Source organism: Dysidea avara, chromosome 4 (assembly GCF_963678975.1).
Source record: "Dysidea avara chromosome 4, odDysAvar1.4, whole genome shotgun sequence".
Lineage (NCBI taxonomy): Eukaryota > Metazoa > Porifera > Demospongiae > Dictyoceratida > Dysideidae > Dysidea > Dysidea avara.
In genome coordinates, this window is record NC_089275.1 from 5,697,832 (window position 1) to 5,712,590 (window position 14,759).

Sequence of the window (14,759 nt, forward strand, 5' to 3'; positions counted from 1 at the left end):
TTCTTGTTTACCTCCAGTGGCATTGTAGTATTGAATACTGACTGTGGTAACCATCTGCAGTGAATAAGAGGAAGATTTTTGTATGCAAATTTCGGTGTTAAACATTCAGAATTGTTATCAAATCTTATGGAGTAGTTGCCATATTTCCCTTTAGAACTGGATTTTGTATCACTCAAATATTGAAAATAACAATATGGGTAATCACGTGTCCCATATGACATTGCACTTTCTTCGCTGTGCGCAAAAGTTTGAAACTTACAATGAGTAATATTGATAATAGTACCTTCCATTACAAATACATGAATAGTTTCATAGCCACTTAAAAAGAACGCGTTGTGAAGGATAGCTCTTCCTGCTGTGATGTTCACAAATTCAATGTGGTTTGAGAGTGTTATAGTACCATTGTGTAATCTAATAATGTTTTCAACATTGCTAATGTTATAAAATATTACTGGACCTTGCAAGTACAAATTCACTGAGTATTACATTACAAAGTCATGATCAATACGATGTGTAGAAGATGAAAATGTTGTATTGCTAATGATAATTTTTATTATTAAATTACAATCGTATCTTCTTCTCCTCCGAACTTGAGAATAGTCATTGTGATGAAATCTACAATGACTTACATGTAGAGCTGGGCCTGCTATTACATGAACAATTCCTTCTGGTATTTGATTATTAAAAAACTCACAATTCTGAAGCCATACACTGTCATCTTGCTGTCCTTTGTAGACTCACATATTTATAAGTGTGCTATTAATAAAAGGCATGTTACTGTTGGAAAACTGACAATGTTTCACCAACAGAATGTTTTGCCCTATGCTCTTACTACTAAAATTGTTGGAAATTGCAATGCTATTTTTGAGCCGTTGAAAAGATGAATAGAATATTTTGTATCTTTACTCTGTAGGTATGCTGTTTGAGTTCAAATTTCACTTTTTGTTCAAAGCATCTATCAACATCATTTATATGATAGTGGTCTATAATATAAATGAGCTATAGTGACTGTGATTCTCCATATCCACTATAGCGTCATTGTAAATAATACTTAAGACATTGTTTGTAACATAGGAGAAGTGTGAGTCACCCAAAATGTTGATACCAACTAAACCATATGAGTTATGACTCTTCTCTATCACTACATGTCTCAGTTGAACATTTGTACATTGCTTGATCAAGACTGTAACATTGTTATATTCATTACCCAAGCAGCTCCTAACTGTTATATTAGTTACTATCAAGTTAGTAATATTAGTCATTACAATACCAACTGATGAGTTACACTGGATGGCTGTGTCTGGTGTTGTACCATTAGTTGTACTACCAATGAGTGAAATGTTGTGAACATTTTGTATGATGAGATCAGTGTGAAGGTGATGTAGTCCTGGTAGGAAGAGTAGTTGAGTGCTAGAGATGAAGTATTTGGTGGTATCGAGCAGGTAGTGTTGTAGGTTATGACAATGATGAAATGTAGTGTTAGGAGAGTAGTGATCATCTGGTGTCACATTGTAGGCACTACCAGTTGTAGTGTTCAGCTTTATCAACAGTAGAAGCAATAACATTGTTGCCAAATGTAATTGGCTGTAACAAAATAATAATACATCATTATAATAGTATCTACTTTTTACATGCCAAAACGACAACATTGGGGGTCCTAGCACACATCATATGTCATGTGATGATACTGCAAAGTATGTACAAAATAGAGAATTTAAGCTATTATTCATGTTGCAACTTTCTTTTGAATCAAATATTCTCCTCAGTCCAGAAAGTATTTATTTATTAATACACTGTTATAAATATATATGTCATTGTGTGGTAAAAAGTCTAATGTATACTAAATAGTTATACAAAACACACAAAGTACAGTACATACTGTATTAATCAACTACAAACAATTGATGTGATCCAGTTAGTATAGTTATGGCAGGTTAATAATTGTAACTTACATGTATGCTGTTATTGCAAATAATTATCAGCTAAAACAACAACAGCAGCTGTGTACTAATAAACATGAACAAGTTTCTGTAGCTAGCTATGTGTATATAAGCAACATAGTGTTAGCTACTATAACATGGTTTCAGTTTCAAATAATATAATAATATGTTCAATAGTAAATAGAGGTCAATTATACCTACAGATTTTGTTATATTATACGACATTGTTATTATTGAAAGCAAAAAAGCAAAAACAGGCATTTAATGATATTCGTAATGTACCTTAAAGTGACTAAATATAGCAACATACTAAATTTAGCGATTTTGGTTTTGTTTTGCTAAATTTAGTACACGCTAAACCTGCAAAATGTTTGTCAATTAATTACATGAATTCACAAATTCATGAAATCGCTAAATTTTGTATGCACTAATTTTTCCAATATACAAAATCACTAGATTTAGTGTGTTAGTCACCTTAAGGTAGACAAGGTCTTGTACAAAAATGTTTCAAAGGTACTGTAAGTTTAGCTACTAATATAAGCTCAATATGATGGGTAGTTGACAGGTTTCCACTCCTGATTTTTTAGTGACGCCAGTACCTAATACTTTTCACATCAGTTAATACTAAAATTATGAAGAAATGACACTAGCATGCAATCACCTTGGTCTGGGAGCATGTCAAGCAGAGAAATTTTTGCACCTTTGAGTGAGCACATTCTCAGAATAAAGCCTTGTCTAAACTTCTTCTATTAGTAGTAAGCTGAGGTAATATCATGTGACTACAGAGCCACTGTGTTAGTACACATTATTGTCAGTAGGACACTTTCCAGTAGGACTGAATCCGACTGATCGCTGAAATAATAGTCCTTTTGCCAAGTGTACAGATCAGCACCAACTTGCCAATATAACTTCTTAATAGGTACCAACGTTTAGTGTAAATGAAGCATACATGGCCATATACATTATAAGATTACTTGGAATTGTAATGTTAATATACGTATCAGTGACTTCATGAATAGAACGTTCAGAGACCAAAACAATTAAAAGCTTGCCACATCTTTGCAATCTCTAATATTATTTGCCACTGGTTATGAAACAGCTGTTAAATGCATATTTCACGTCTTTTTTCTGTTGTGTTTTTTTTTGCAAGTAGCTACACCTTGTATCACAGCAAAAAGCGGCAAAATTTTTTTGAAAAAAATAAAATCTATGCAGAAGCTATGTTGCTTACATCCTCAGTGTGATGCATCTATTGACAACAAGCCATTATTTGGAATAAAAGATGTACATATCTTACTGATGAACAGAGCCTGTAATTCTTACTATCATAAGCACACCAGGAGTAACCAGGTGACATTAAGTCTACTGAAACTACTCTGTTTACAGTGTTCTATACTTAAAGTACATGATGAATGCATGCTCACGATACCATAGTCTTGCATGGACAAACTGTAATTCTTTTAATTGTTGTCATAAGCATACCAGATGAAAATAAATCTACTGAAACTGTTCCATTTACAGTGTTCTACATGCACGATACCAAAGCCTTAGACAATCTGATAAACAGGATTGCTATTACTTTGGGCAATACTGTTTTGCTATCTCACCTACTGTGTGTGATACATATCAAGGAAAGATTTGGTGGCAGGGGGCGCTTGGGATGCTAAATTTATTTGTAGAAGCTATGGGTGTAATTACATGCTAAGCATAGACAAAGAAAAACCAATGGAACTTGAGAAATAATTAATTTATTAACAAAAATAAGCAGATATAATTACACTGTAATAGAACAATCAACCACTCTTATAGAATATTCACAAGCTATAAGAATGATGTAATAATAGATTAAAGTGTGCATGCAATAGAAAATTTGAAACCTGTCACTAAAATTCCTGGAGCCGCCCTTGCAATGAATATGAAAAGTGAACCATTTCAAACTCTCTCACCAGTGTATGTAGGAGTGCAGGACCTTCACCACATCGATGTGCTCTAATAACAATTTATACCAAAAACAAATCTTTAAAGCTGACATTTTAAACATATCTTAGGAATGATACTGGTTGCTTGTGTTTCCTTGAATTCCTTCTGCTGGCATAGTATCTAAAGAGTAAATTAAGAGGTGAAGCTACGTAATGTGTAAAGCATAAGGGTTGGGGACATGCCCCAGGAAAAAAAATCATCTCTTAAATACCCTTTTAGACTATTTTTAAACATGCTGGTACATGTAATCTAAGTAACTTTTAACATTTGACTGTCCTATTAAAGTAGTTGACTGCTCTATTAGAGTGTTTCAACTTGAACCTTTGATACCTTTGTAAATCGTTGCAAAATCTTTGCCTGAATGTACTAGTTTCCTAAACCATCTGGATCTGTCCCTGTATACTATTTATCACCAATTGTACAAGCTTATGGTATACGTTAGGCATGCGCCTAATATACCGACATAATTTTGAGAATAATAGGTCACCAATTTTGTGAGAATAATTCCGGAATAATAGGATGGTTATAGGCATAATTTTAGTATTATCGGACGTCCACGGGAATAATCAGTGGTAGGGACCCGCCGATTATGCTCATAATTTTACCTATTATGCTATGCTGCACTGCTCAAAAATTCACCTATTATGCTTAAATTAATGCTCAATATTTACCTATTATGCTCGATTATGCTCAATCAAGTCAATGTTCATGCCTTAGTTCATATGCTTTGCTATTAGTTTAACACTGTATAGAAAGAAAAAAATGAGTGGCTGGAACACAAATAATAAATTCTTGCTGCATGTAAGAGAAAAGATCGATATACTCTAATAGAACAGTCAGTTTGATGATTGTTCTATTAGAGTTACTGACTGTTCTATTAGAGTATATCGATCTTATTTTGCAATTGTCATTTTTCCAACAAGAATTTATACTATAGTACAAATATTTAACCTATTATGCTGGCATTATACTCAATGCTTTTACCTATTATGCTCAAAATTATGCCAGCATAATCGGCGGGTCCCTAATCAGTGGAAGTAAAGGGTGTGCCCATTCTTGATTAGCTAGAAGAAAGTACTAAACTACTAAGAATGATAGATAGCTGGCATTATTATATGAGTGCTGGCTGGAAAGAGCTGAAAAACCTCTAAAAAGATCGATATACTCTAATAGAACGCTCAAATACTCTAATAGAGCAGTCAGATCGTTTCATGTTAACAATCTGCAGACAGAATCAGGGATTTAAGTGCATGATTATCTGCAATTCTGAACCTTGTACATCTTATACTAGTGCATCTTCTTTAAGTCTTTCAACAAACATATTGATATCATTGTCCACTAAACATGTAATTTTAGCTACAGCGTAATACACTGATAATTGAAAACTCTTTTGCTATACTCCCGGTAGCTATTTTACGGCTACTGTAATGGCTATAACCATTGTATGTAAGGTGGAATGTTTCATTAATTCTGACAAAACTACTTATATCAGCATTTTGAGAATTAAGTGACTATAGCTACAGAAACTAAGTGAGCATTATTATGGAATAATAGGCTAGATAAAAGAATAAACAAAGAATAATAGGTGAAAATTTTGGGAAATTCTGGAAAGAATAATAAGTAAAATTTTGAGCATATTAGGCTCAGGCCTAGTATACTTCGTACACTCCCGTATACCTTCAATTTGAGCTTTGATTGCAGTAGTTTTGAGAGAAAATAGCTAAAACTACTGATAGCTGTAGGAGAGCCTTAAACCTGTTATAGTATGAAGCCAGACAAAAATCTATGAGTAACATGAAAGTACAGTTGTAATATGGATTGTCATTGTTATCTTTCAGTAGCATTTTCAGTGTATACTTAAAGTATTACAGTTTCTTGGGTGGAGGTTTTGTAAGTTCACCTCCCAGCATGCGAAGCATGCTGGAGCTAGGGGTCTGGGGGCATGCCCCCCCCAGGAAAGTTTGAAAAATAGATGCTAAATATTGCAATTTGGAGACATTTCCACATTAAAAAATACATATTTCTGCCTGTATATATTTTATATACTGCCTTTAGATATATATGGCTCTCTGAAGCATTTGCTAATGGAAAGGTTTGGGTAGGTTCAGACAACCAAGCACATGATGCACCCTCTCACAATTGTGTGCATGATAGAATAATAGTATTGAAACTGGAAAAATTTGAAATTTGAATAATACGAGATAGAATCTGAGTGCATTTTCAATGGAATTGTGTACCTGAAGTATATCAGTACTGGTAATACTACACAAGTAAATGAACAAGCCTTTTAAACAGACTAATGCACTTCATTGTATGTATAGGTGCAGGCAGATTTGGAAAAATTGCATAACAGAATCAATGTTTATGCTTACTGTACATTGAATGTTCTATTAGAGTAGTTAGGTGACTGCTCTATTAGAGTATCTCAATCTTGTACACCTCCAATGCTGATCCGGGTCCTTGTTGCATAACCTTTAGCATAAATCCACTGATAATGTCTTGGAAAGATGTTTATAAGGTGGGTTTATGAATATTTGTATTATTAGCGATCATATAATTATGCTAAGACAAACTTTCATTATAATCATCAGCATATTGATCAAGCAAAGCCTAAAAGTGAAGGGGGGGGCTTCAGCCCCCAAAGCCTATACCCCCTAGATCCACCCCTGAAGACTGTTAATGATAAGCATGAAGTAACTCACAATGCATATGCTTATTCTGTCATCAAAATTGGAACCAGATAAATTTAATCTGAGGAAGCTAATTTTCACTAACATTTACCGCACAGTAACTTGTGGTGGATGTGACATAATACACACACTAATTAGATAGTAGCCTGCAACACACATGTACACTGTCATTGGTTGTAATTTACACATGCATTAACACATTATATTATGGTAATCTTGTAATAGGTAAACACAATTGTTTTGTAATAGGTAAACACAATTGTTTTTGAAATATACCTACCTACTTACTTACACTTTTGTAAACATGTGTTTAAGTTGTAGTATAAATAGAGTTGTATTGTACCTGTATTCATTGCCATTGTTATATTGCTAATAAAGACTGTTAACTATATATTCCATGACGCTACAGTGGGCTCCACCCTTACCCCCTTTGTGAAATCCTATTATACTGCATGTGCCTGCTATACAATTAATTTTCCTTGAAGCATGCTTTCAGAGCTTATTCTAACCTGTCACAACTTCAATTATGATTATAGTTGCATACACATTCATATGAACCACAAATTGAAATTAAAGTTATAGCAATATGCTAGAACTAATACAGCACCATTCCTTTCTAATAACAGTTTGTGATAGCATAATCTCTGATCTTTACATGTACAACTGTCCTGAGTGGACTAATGTAAACATTAAATCATAGTACATTAGTGTGGTAACTACCATAATTCATTCACAGTCATGTACACATGTGCATGATAACAATGATAGCAGAAACTGTACAATTGCTTTTGCATTTAAAGTACTGACCTGTGGATTACAATGATAGGGTATTAGCTATATGTGTAATACCACTGGACCTACAGTGTTTGTGATGTTCTGCAGTGTATACATATAAAATTGTTGACATCTTAAACTTTGTACATAATACTCTGATGAAATGCTTTGTTCAATTAATTATTATACTGCATGGTGTTCTCTATTACCAAGAGTCCATTATGGACTCTTGCTATTACTTATTGGAGCAGATCATTATTAGGATGTAGAAGGATCATTGAGGACAGCTATCCCACATAGTACTTCTACTGTTTTTCACATGGCTACACAGTCCACCTAGATACATACATTTGTTAGCAAATCATGTGCTACAGTATGCCTGTACTTGGATAAATGGTAATGAAAGGTGACATTCAACATGAACAGTGAGCAAACAGACCAAACAACACAATTTTATTACGTCCTGGAGCCAGATATGTAAAAACACTTTCTCAATGTCTTCACAGAATCCAATAGGATGTAGACAGTAGTGTGAAGTGATGGAGCTGGGTGGAGGTAAGGTCCTTCAACTAAGGTTCACATTTTGTGAAGACACTGAACCAAGCTGGGATGTTCCTTGGATTGTTGGTGGCTGCAGTTGCACACTATGCAAAGTGGAGTGGTTGGTGAGTGTTTCAGGACTTCATGACGTGCAATGTATACTGGTAGCGGCATTGTTTAGAGTCTGTTGTAGAACCTATTTCTTAATGAAGCCATGATGTTCCTGGTCTGCAATGATCTCCTTATACAGTACTTACTGAGAAGAGGGAGAATTCATTTCCATCTTTTCTTTGGAATAGGAGTATGCTCTGGTCCGATGAACACATGTTGAGAAGTTGATAGGAAGGGAGCAGCAGCTGTCTCTTCATGGAAAACAAAATAATGCTATAGAACCCACCTGGTAACTGGTCAATGCTGTTCCCTCCAAGAAGGAGAGATGCCAGTGATTCCACTGATCAAAATTGTTGTAGATCAGGTATAGTATAGAGTGTAACAGTATTTATTGGTCTCAATGGTCTGAGTACATAGTACATTTTACATAAAGTTATAGGGATACTCTGGGAACACATGTACAGTAACAAATAAAACAAGTCAACACATCTGTGGCTTCCCACAGCAGAAAAATTATTTTATGCTAGGAAATTTTCATTAGGGGTCATAGTATAACCTTCAAAACTGTAGCAGTATTCATACTGTAGTTGTAATGCAGTTTTGACAGGTATAATTATTTTCATGTTGGTAGCACATTAAACTGTTGACCTGTGGGCTATAGTACTGACCTCATGATAGGGTAGGTACCTGCTCACCTACCCTGTATAAATAAGAACACATGTGAATGTGCAATCAGTATGTGACAAGCTCTAAGAAGTAATCTGGTCATGGGGTTTATTCAACTTGTTATGCTGATGTTGCCACTGCTACTGGTACATTGTCAGGATACACTACCTAACCTATACACTACTAATCCATCCATTGTAACAATCAAGAGCTGCTGTGACCTCAGGATCTACCCACCTGCTAGAGTACCATCTGGAGTGTACAAGATGAGTATGGGAACATTTGGTACTGCTAATGTCTATTGTGACGTGACCTTGCACTGCTGATGGAGGATGGACTGTGATACAAAGAAATAGAAAAGATAGTCCTGTTAGCTTTGTAAGGAACTGGAGAGAATATGAAAATGGATTTGGAGATCTTAGCACAGATTTTTGGTATGGTCTTGGATCAATTTATGCCTTAACAAGAAGTGGCCAATGGGAAATGAGAGTAGACTTTACAAAAGAAGATGGCTCCTTGTCTTACATCCACTACAACCAGTTCAAAGTGGGAAGTGCCAGTGAAGAATACAAGCTAACAGTTGGAGGGTACACTGGAGGAGATGGTGATTATTTTACTACAGGAGACGAACCAGCTAATGGCAGGATGCTTACAACTCTAGACAATGACAATGATGTATACAGTGGTAACTGTGCAGTTAGCTGGAAGAGTGGATGGTGGTTCTACAGCTGTTTTGATATCAACCCAAATATTCAGCCACCTCATTATTAACTATCCTAATATTGCGCTATACATTGAAGTAAAAATACGTCCTAAAGACTGTATTATGGTGTAGTAATGTATAGTCAATGACACAAACTGCTTTGCTGATTGACACATTATTTTATACACTGTGATAGCTGTTCTTGACAGTAGCTGCAACAAATTTTGATCCTACATACTGTATACATAGCTATATAATATTGTATGTGTGGTGAATTTTTGTTCTTAGCTAATTTACATGCAGTTTGAAATACTTATTAGCTAGGTATTGCATGGTAACCAACACTTTACGAGGACTATGGAATGATATGTATCTTGTATAATTTGGAAACCCAGCTTGAGAACACAACATCTGAGCAGATTGCCATAGGAGAAATACCACTGGACATTAATTTGTTTAAAAAAATCTCTACAAAATGATTCCAACAACAGTATGAAGAGACTTGTGGCTGAAGCAAATGGTACAAAGGTTATCTGGTTTTAAGCGTCTTTTTTATATTGAGGTTCACTGGGGTAAGAATGATCACTGTATTGACTATAAGCAGTAACATCTCGAATTTACAAAAAAATCAGAAGCAAGTCTTAAAATTAGACTGTACAGCAAGCATTTATGTTAGCTACTCTAAGACTACAACTTCCTAGATTAAACAGCCTGATGTTAGAAATTAGTACAGCACTCTTAGCTAGTAGCTAGAAATCTCAATAGTGTAATAAACTATACAATTGATATGATTGTTGCAGTAATGTTGCTACAGTCCACAAAAATAATTATTTCAATTTAGTAAGAGTGTTCCCAAAATGTATTTAAAACCTGATTCACAATTGTAACACTGCATTGTGGGAAACTATGGGATTAGTTTCACTCAACAATTAGATAATATACAGTAGTCCAGCAGAAGAAGGGGCTTTTTTGGCTGAACCTTGCAATATGGTCTATAGTTTATTTTATGCCACAAAATATTTCTCCATATTATGGACTACTCAAAATCACCTGCTGGACCTCCATCAGCATTGGGCAAATTGGGATATTACCTCAGGAAACTCTAGTATTTTGGTCATTCCATGCTAAAGTATCAGAGAAATTCAAATGTTAACCCACTTTTTTCAAATTTCTCCAAAATAGGCACAAAGACAGTGCATCATGAGCACCAAGTTTCATTAGATTCCTTTGATCACATCCATGTTACGCCTGTCTACTTTACTGTATGTGTTTTACTGTATTTGTGATTGTGCAATACTTCTAATATTGAACTATACAGTAAAACCTGTCTAAATCACTGTATAAAGGTCATCTGATTTAACTGACCATTGTAAGTCTCCTAGTTGTGTCATTTGTGTACACAGTGGCATTAACATGTTTAATGCAGCCATCTCCTTAGTAAGACAGGTGACCGGAATGGACAAGTTGACTATTATTTTTATGCTGAGCAATTAAGTAAATTTATGGAAGTTAAACTAATGTAATCTCATCAACTAAATGGTTTTAGATATAAGTAATTGTATAAGTTGTGTTTTGAACATTAGCTTGACTTTCTGCTTTGAATAGAGCACATGTAAAGTAGTTAATGATGGTATCCATGCCAAAATAGCCAAACTGCAGACGGAATAGCCAACTATGAAGTAAATCAAAATCAGCAACCAAGAATTGCTCCAATGATTAAATTTCAGCTAGACCAATCTTTACTTTTAGTTTACAGCTAACTCTGAATGATACAGTTGTAGTGCCACTACATGCACCCTTTTCACAGCTTGACTGTCATGGATTTGTTGTAACTGAACACTGTCCCTATCTACCACTGCATTTCATAGAACACCGGCTGTATACGTATACGCATGCAATATACATGTACAAATACTGTACAAACAGTACATTTAGCATGCACTACTATGAATTATTTGTAGAACCAAATTTGCACCCAACACACTGTGTGCCACACATATTCATATGGCATGCTATTGCTGACCACAATATATGCTGTTGATAAATGCCAACTGAGGAAAACATTTGTGGAACAAATAGGTGGCAGCAGGAAAGATTTTTAAGTCTAATTTTGTTTATGCAATATAATGCAATGGATGCTGTTAAAGGCTGGATTTGCATCTTCCACATGAATAATTTTGTTTCAAACAAATATGAAATTTCTTCATCCAATGTTCTATGTTACGGCTCACAGCTGACAAACTTTCAATCAATAACTTATTTCAAATCTAAATTAAGTTATGAATCATTAAAGTGGTAAAATTTGGTGCGTGGATGATCTTTCTTGCAAATTTGGTCACAACAAAACTGATACGTAGCACTTAAAGTTCTCTCTTGCGTGCTAGAATTAATTGTAAGGTTACCAAAATTCTCATGCAAGAGGAGCAGCATGCAAGTGTAAGAGAATAACATACACCCCTGCACTTTAAAGAAGTTGATTTGCACATGGTTATCCTAAAAAAAAGGTATAGACAGAAGTGATTCAGCAGAAGTGATTGAGAACAGACATAACACTGTAACTTCAGTACAAAGGGCATGTCATGATTTACATAAAAAATATTGATGAAGAGGTAGCACACAGTCATACATATGTGTGTGTATCGTATATAAAACATAGCTAGAGGCTCTCACAACACTATTCGGACACCTTAAGACTCCACTATACTGTTCTTATTGGAAAGTTGTCCTGATCTCAGAGGCTTAATTGTATGTGTATTCAATACAAATGGGACCTTAGACAAATATTCTGATATCATGGTGTCCACATTTTAGGATGGTTTAACTTGCATAGGGGAGTACAAAAGGAAGCTACTGTTGCAGTGGCGGATCCAGGATGGGGCATTTGGGGCAAATGCCCCCCCCCCTCCCTTCAAGAAATTGCATACAAGATCGAGATACTCTAATAGAGCAGTCAATTACTCTAATAAAGCAGTCACAATGTTCATGAGGCAGTGTAGCTTACCTATGAAGCTACAAATAGGATTTTATTTTACATAACAGACGTGATATAGTTGGTAAGGATAACTAGCTATTATTGTTGTGACCTTTTTTTTTTTTTTTTTTTTTGGTCTTCAACTGGTTTTCAGCAAGTTTTTTTTGGTCTTCAACTGTTTTTCAGAAAGGTGCCCCCCCTCTTTCGAAACTCTGGATCCGCCCCTGTGTTGTATTGTATTATTGCATGGATACCACATATGTATGATACCCCAAATAAGGCATAACTTTCATTATTTCTTGCTAAATTAGATGATAGTGGAAGGGGTGTGAAGAAGGCATTTAATAAGCGTAGATGAAGAACACACATATGCTATTTGCTGTATAGTGAGTACTTTGTGACATACTCCTATTTGTGGCAACTATATAGCAAGTACTAGTTTTGAGCTTACATTTGATGATCTACATACATGTACGTCAACTTTAACTCAAGTTCTATTTTTAACACCAATGTTATGGTTAGATTTTGAACATATTGTAATACTGCACCTGATAAACTGTTTGCACTTCATGGACTTTAGCTGGAGAAAGGGTGTATTAACTGAGCTTTGCCACACCAGCAATGCCAAAAAGAGGCAAACCATTATTACCAGATACTATCATAATGATTTAGAACCATTCAAAGGAAAAGGCTGGAATTAAATTTCCTACCAGAAAACTGTGTGTATTCTCTCAAACCTAAAAGCAATGGTAACCATTATAGTATGGCTTAAACATTTTATTTAAATAACCAAATTAAAGAAAGTCAAGAGAGCAAATGTGACCAAGCCTGTGAATATAGGGCATGTGGGCACATAAAATTTGCCTACTTTTGAACTTTAACTGCTAATAATTTTATGTACCAATGTGCTATGGCTTTGTAAATTTAAGCAAGTAGTAAGCAATGTTGGGCAAATTACTTTGTAAAAGTAACTAGTTACATATTACATATTACTTGCAACTGAACTATTTAGTTACAGTTACATATTACCCATAAAATAAAGTAACTGTAATAATATTACATATTATGTTACTTTGTGTCCACAGCTTTAAGCTATCACGTGTGAAACTACCACCTATAATGTGACATGATTGCATTGTTGGACAACTTGAATGTGCAAATCTTGGTTATAAGGAAGAAGCTGGTGAATAAGCTTCATTCAATAGGCCTCGTTACTTCGTTGTGGCTAGCCGTTACTCAGAGGATAACTAACGAGATTAGTAACTTTTTTAGTTGTAGTAATAATATTACTTACTATTAGACTCGTTACAGTAACTACATTACTTAGGTAACGCATTACATTTGTAAGTAAAGCAACTTGAGTTATGTTACCTGTTTCTATAGCATATTTCGTTATATTATTTTGTTACCACAAAAGTAATAATATTACATAACATGTTACATAAGTAACACGTTACTCCCAACGCTGGTAGTAAGCAATTGATTGGCTTTGTAATACGAGTAACAGAAAGTAACAGAATGCAAATACTTTACTCCAGTTCCAAGATACATTCTGTAGTGTGACAGGGTATAGTTTGTGCCTGCAGGCCCTATGATGGTTATTGAGACGTACGTAACTATGGTATGGATAATGATGCCTTCAGGGGTTTATGGGACTATTTAATTATTCAGTTGTTTTCTGACATTAACTGTAATACCTCAGATTTGTTAAATAGTCAGGTTATCAAACAATTTTGGGTAAAACTGAAACCCATAGAAGCTATTTTGTAAAATTTGTATGGTTGCTATGCAGTTAATAAAACTTTCATTGCTATGGCAAAATGACCAAGGCTGACACCTGTCCAGCAGGTGGAATATTGTTTTAGGTGTACAGGACATGTACAATCCAAAAGTGCATTAAAATAAACTATAGACCATTTTGAAAACTTCACCCTACTGTCTGCTGGACTAACACATAAGAGTATTTTTGATACTAATAAATGATATTTGTAGAGTGATTTTTGCAGGTTGTTACCCTCAGTTTTTACAGGGCACTTTTGCCTTCTTACCTGTAACCCCAGTAATAATGATAAAAGAGGTGACATATTGCCTTATCGCAACTGAACTATTTAGTTACAGTTACATATTACCCATAAAATAAAGTAACTATAATAATATTACATATTATATTACTTTGTGTCCACAGCCTTAAGCTGTCACGTACCTTATCACGTGACATGATTGCATTGTTGGACAATGTGCAAATCTTGGTTATAAGTAAGAGGCTGGTGAATAAGCTTCATTCAGTGGGCTTCATTACTTCATTGTGGTTAAGCGTTACTCATTGGATTATTAACGAGATTAGTAACTGTGTTACTTGTAGTTGTAGTAATAATATAACGTAA

General features: G+C 34.8%; 1 protein-coding gene across 1 annotated transcript; it reads left to right on the forward strand.

Moving 5' to 3' along the window:
• The first annotated feature begins 8,802 nt into the window (after positions 1 to 8,802).
• On the forward strand, positions 8,803 to 9,472 carry LOC136252855 (angiopoietin-related protein 2-like). The gene is made up of 2 exons (XM_066045430.1): positions 8,803 to 8,986; positions 9,033 to 9,472. The coding sequence occupies exons 1-2, from the start codon at positions 8,803 to 8,805 to the stop codon at positions 9,470 to 9,472; spliced, it is 624 nt and encodes a 207-aa protein (XP_065901502.1).
• The last annotated feature ends 5,287 nt before the right edge of the window (positions 9,473 to 14,759 follow it).

What these genes read in the sequence shown, in the direction of transcription:
- LOC136252855 (XM_066045430.1), top strand. Translation starts at nt 8,803, where the DNA reads ATGGGGTTTATTCAACTTGTTATGCTGATGTTGCCACTGCTACTGGTA. An exon ending in GATGAGTATGGGAACATTTG is followed by an intron (nt 8,987 to 9,032) that starts GTACTGCTAATG and finishes CTGCTGATGGAG; the next exon opens with GATGGACTGTGATACAAAGA.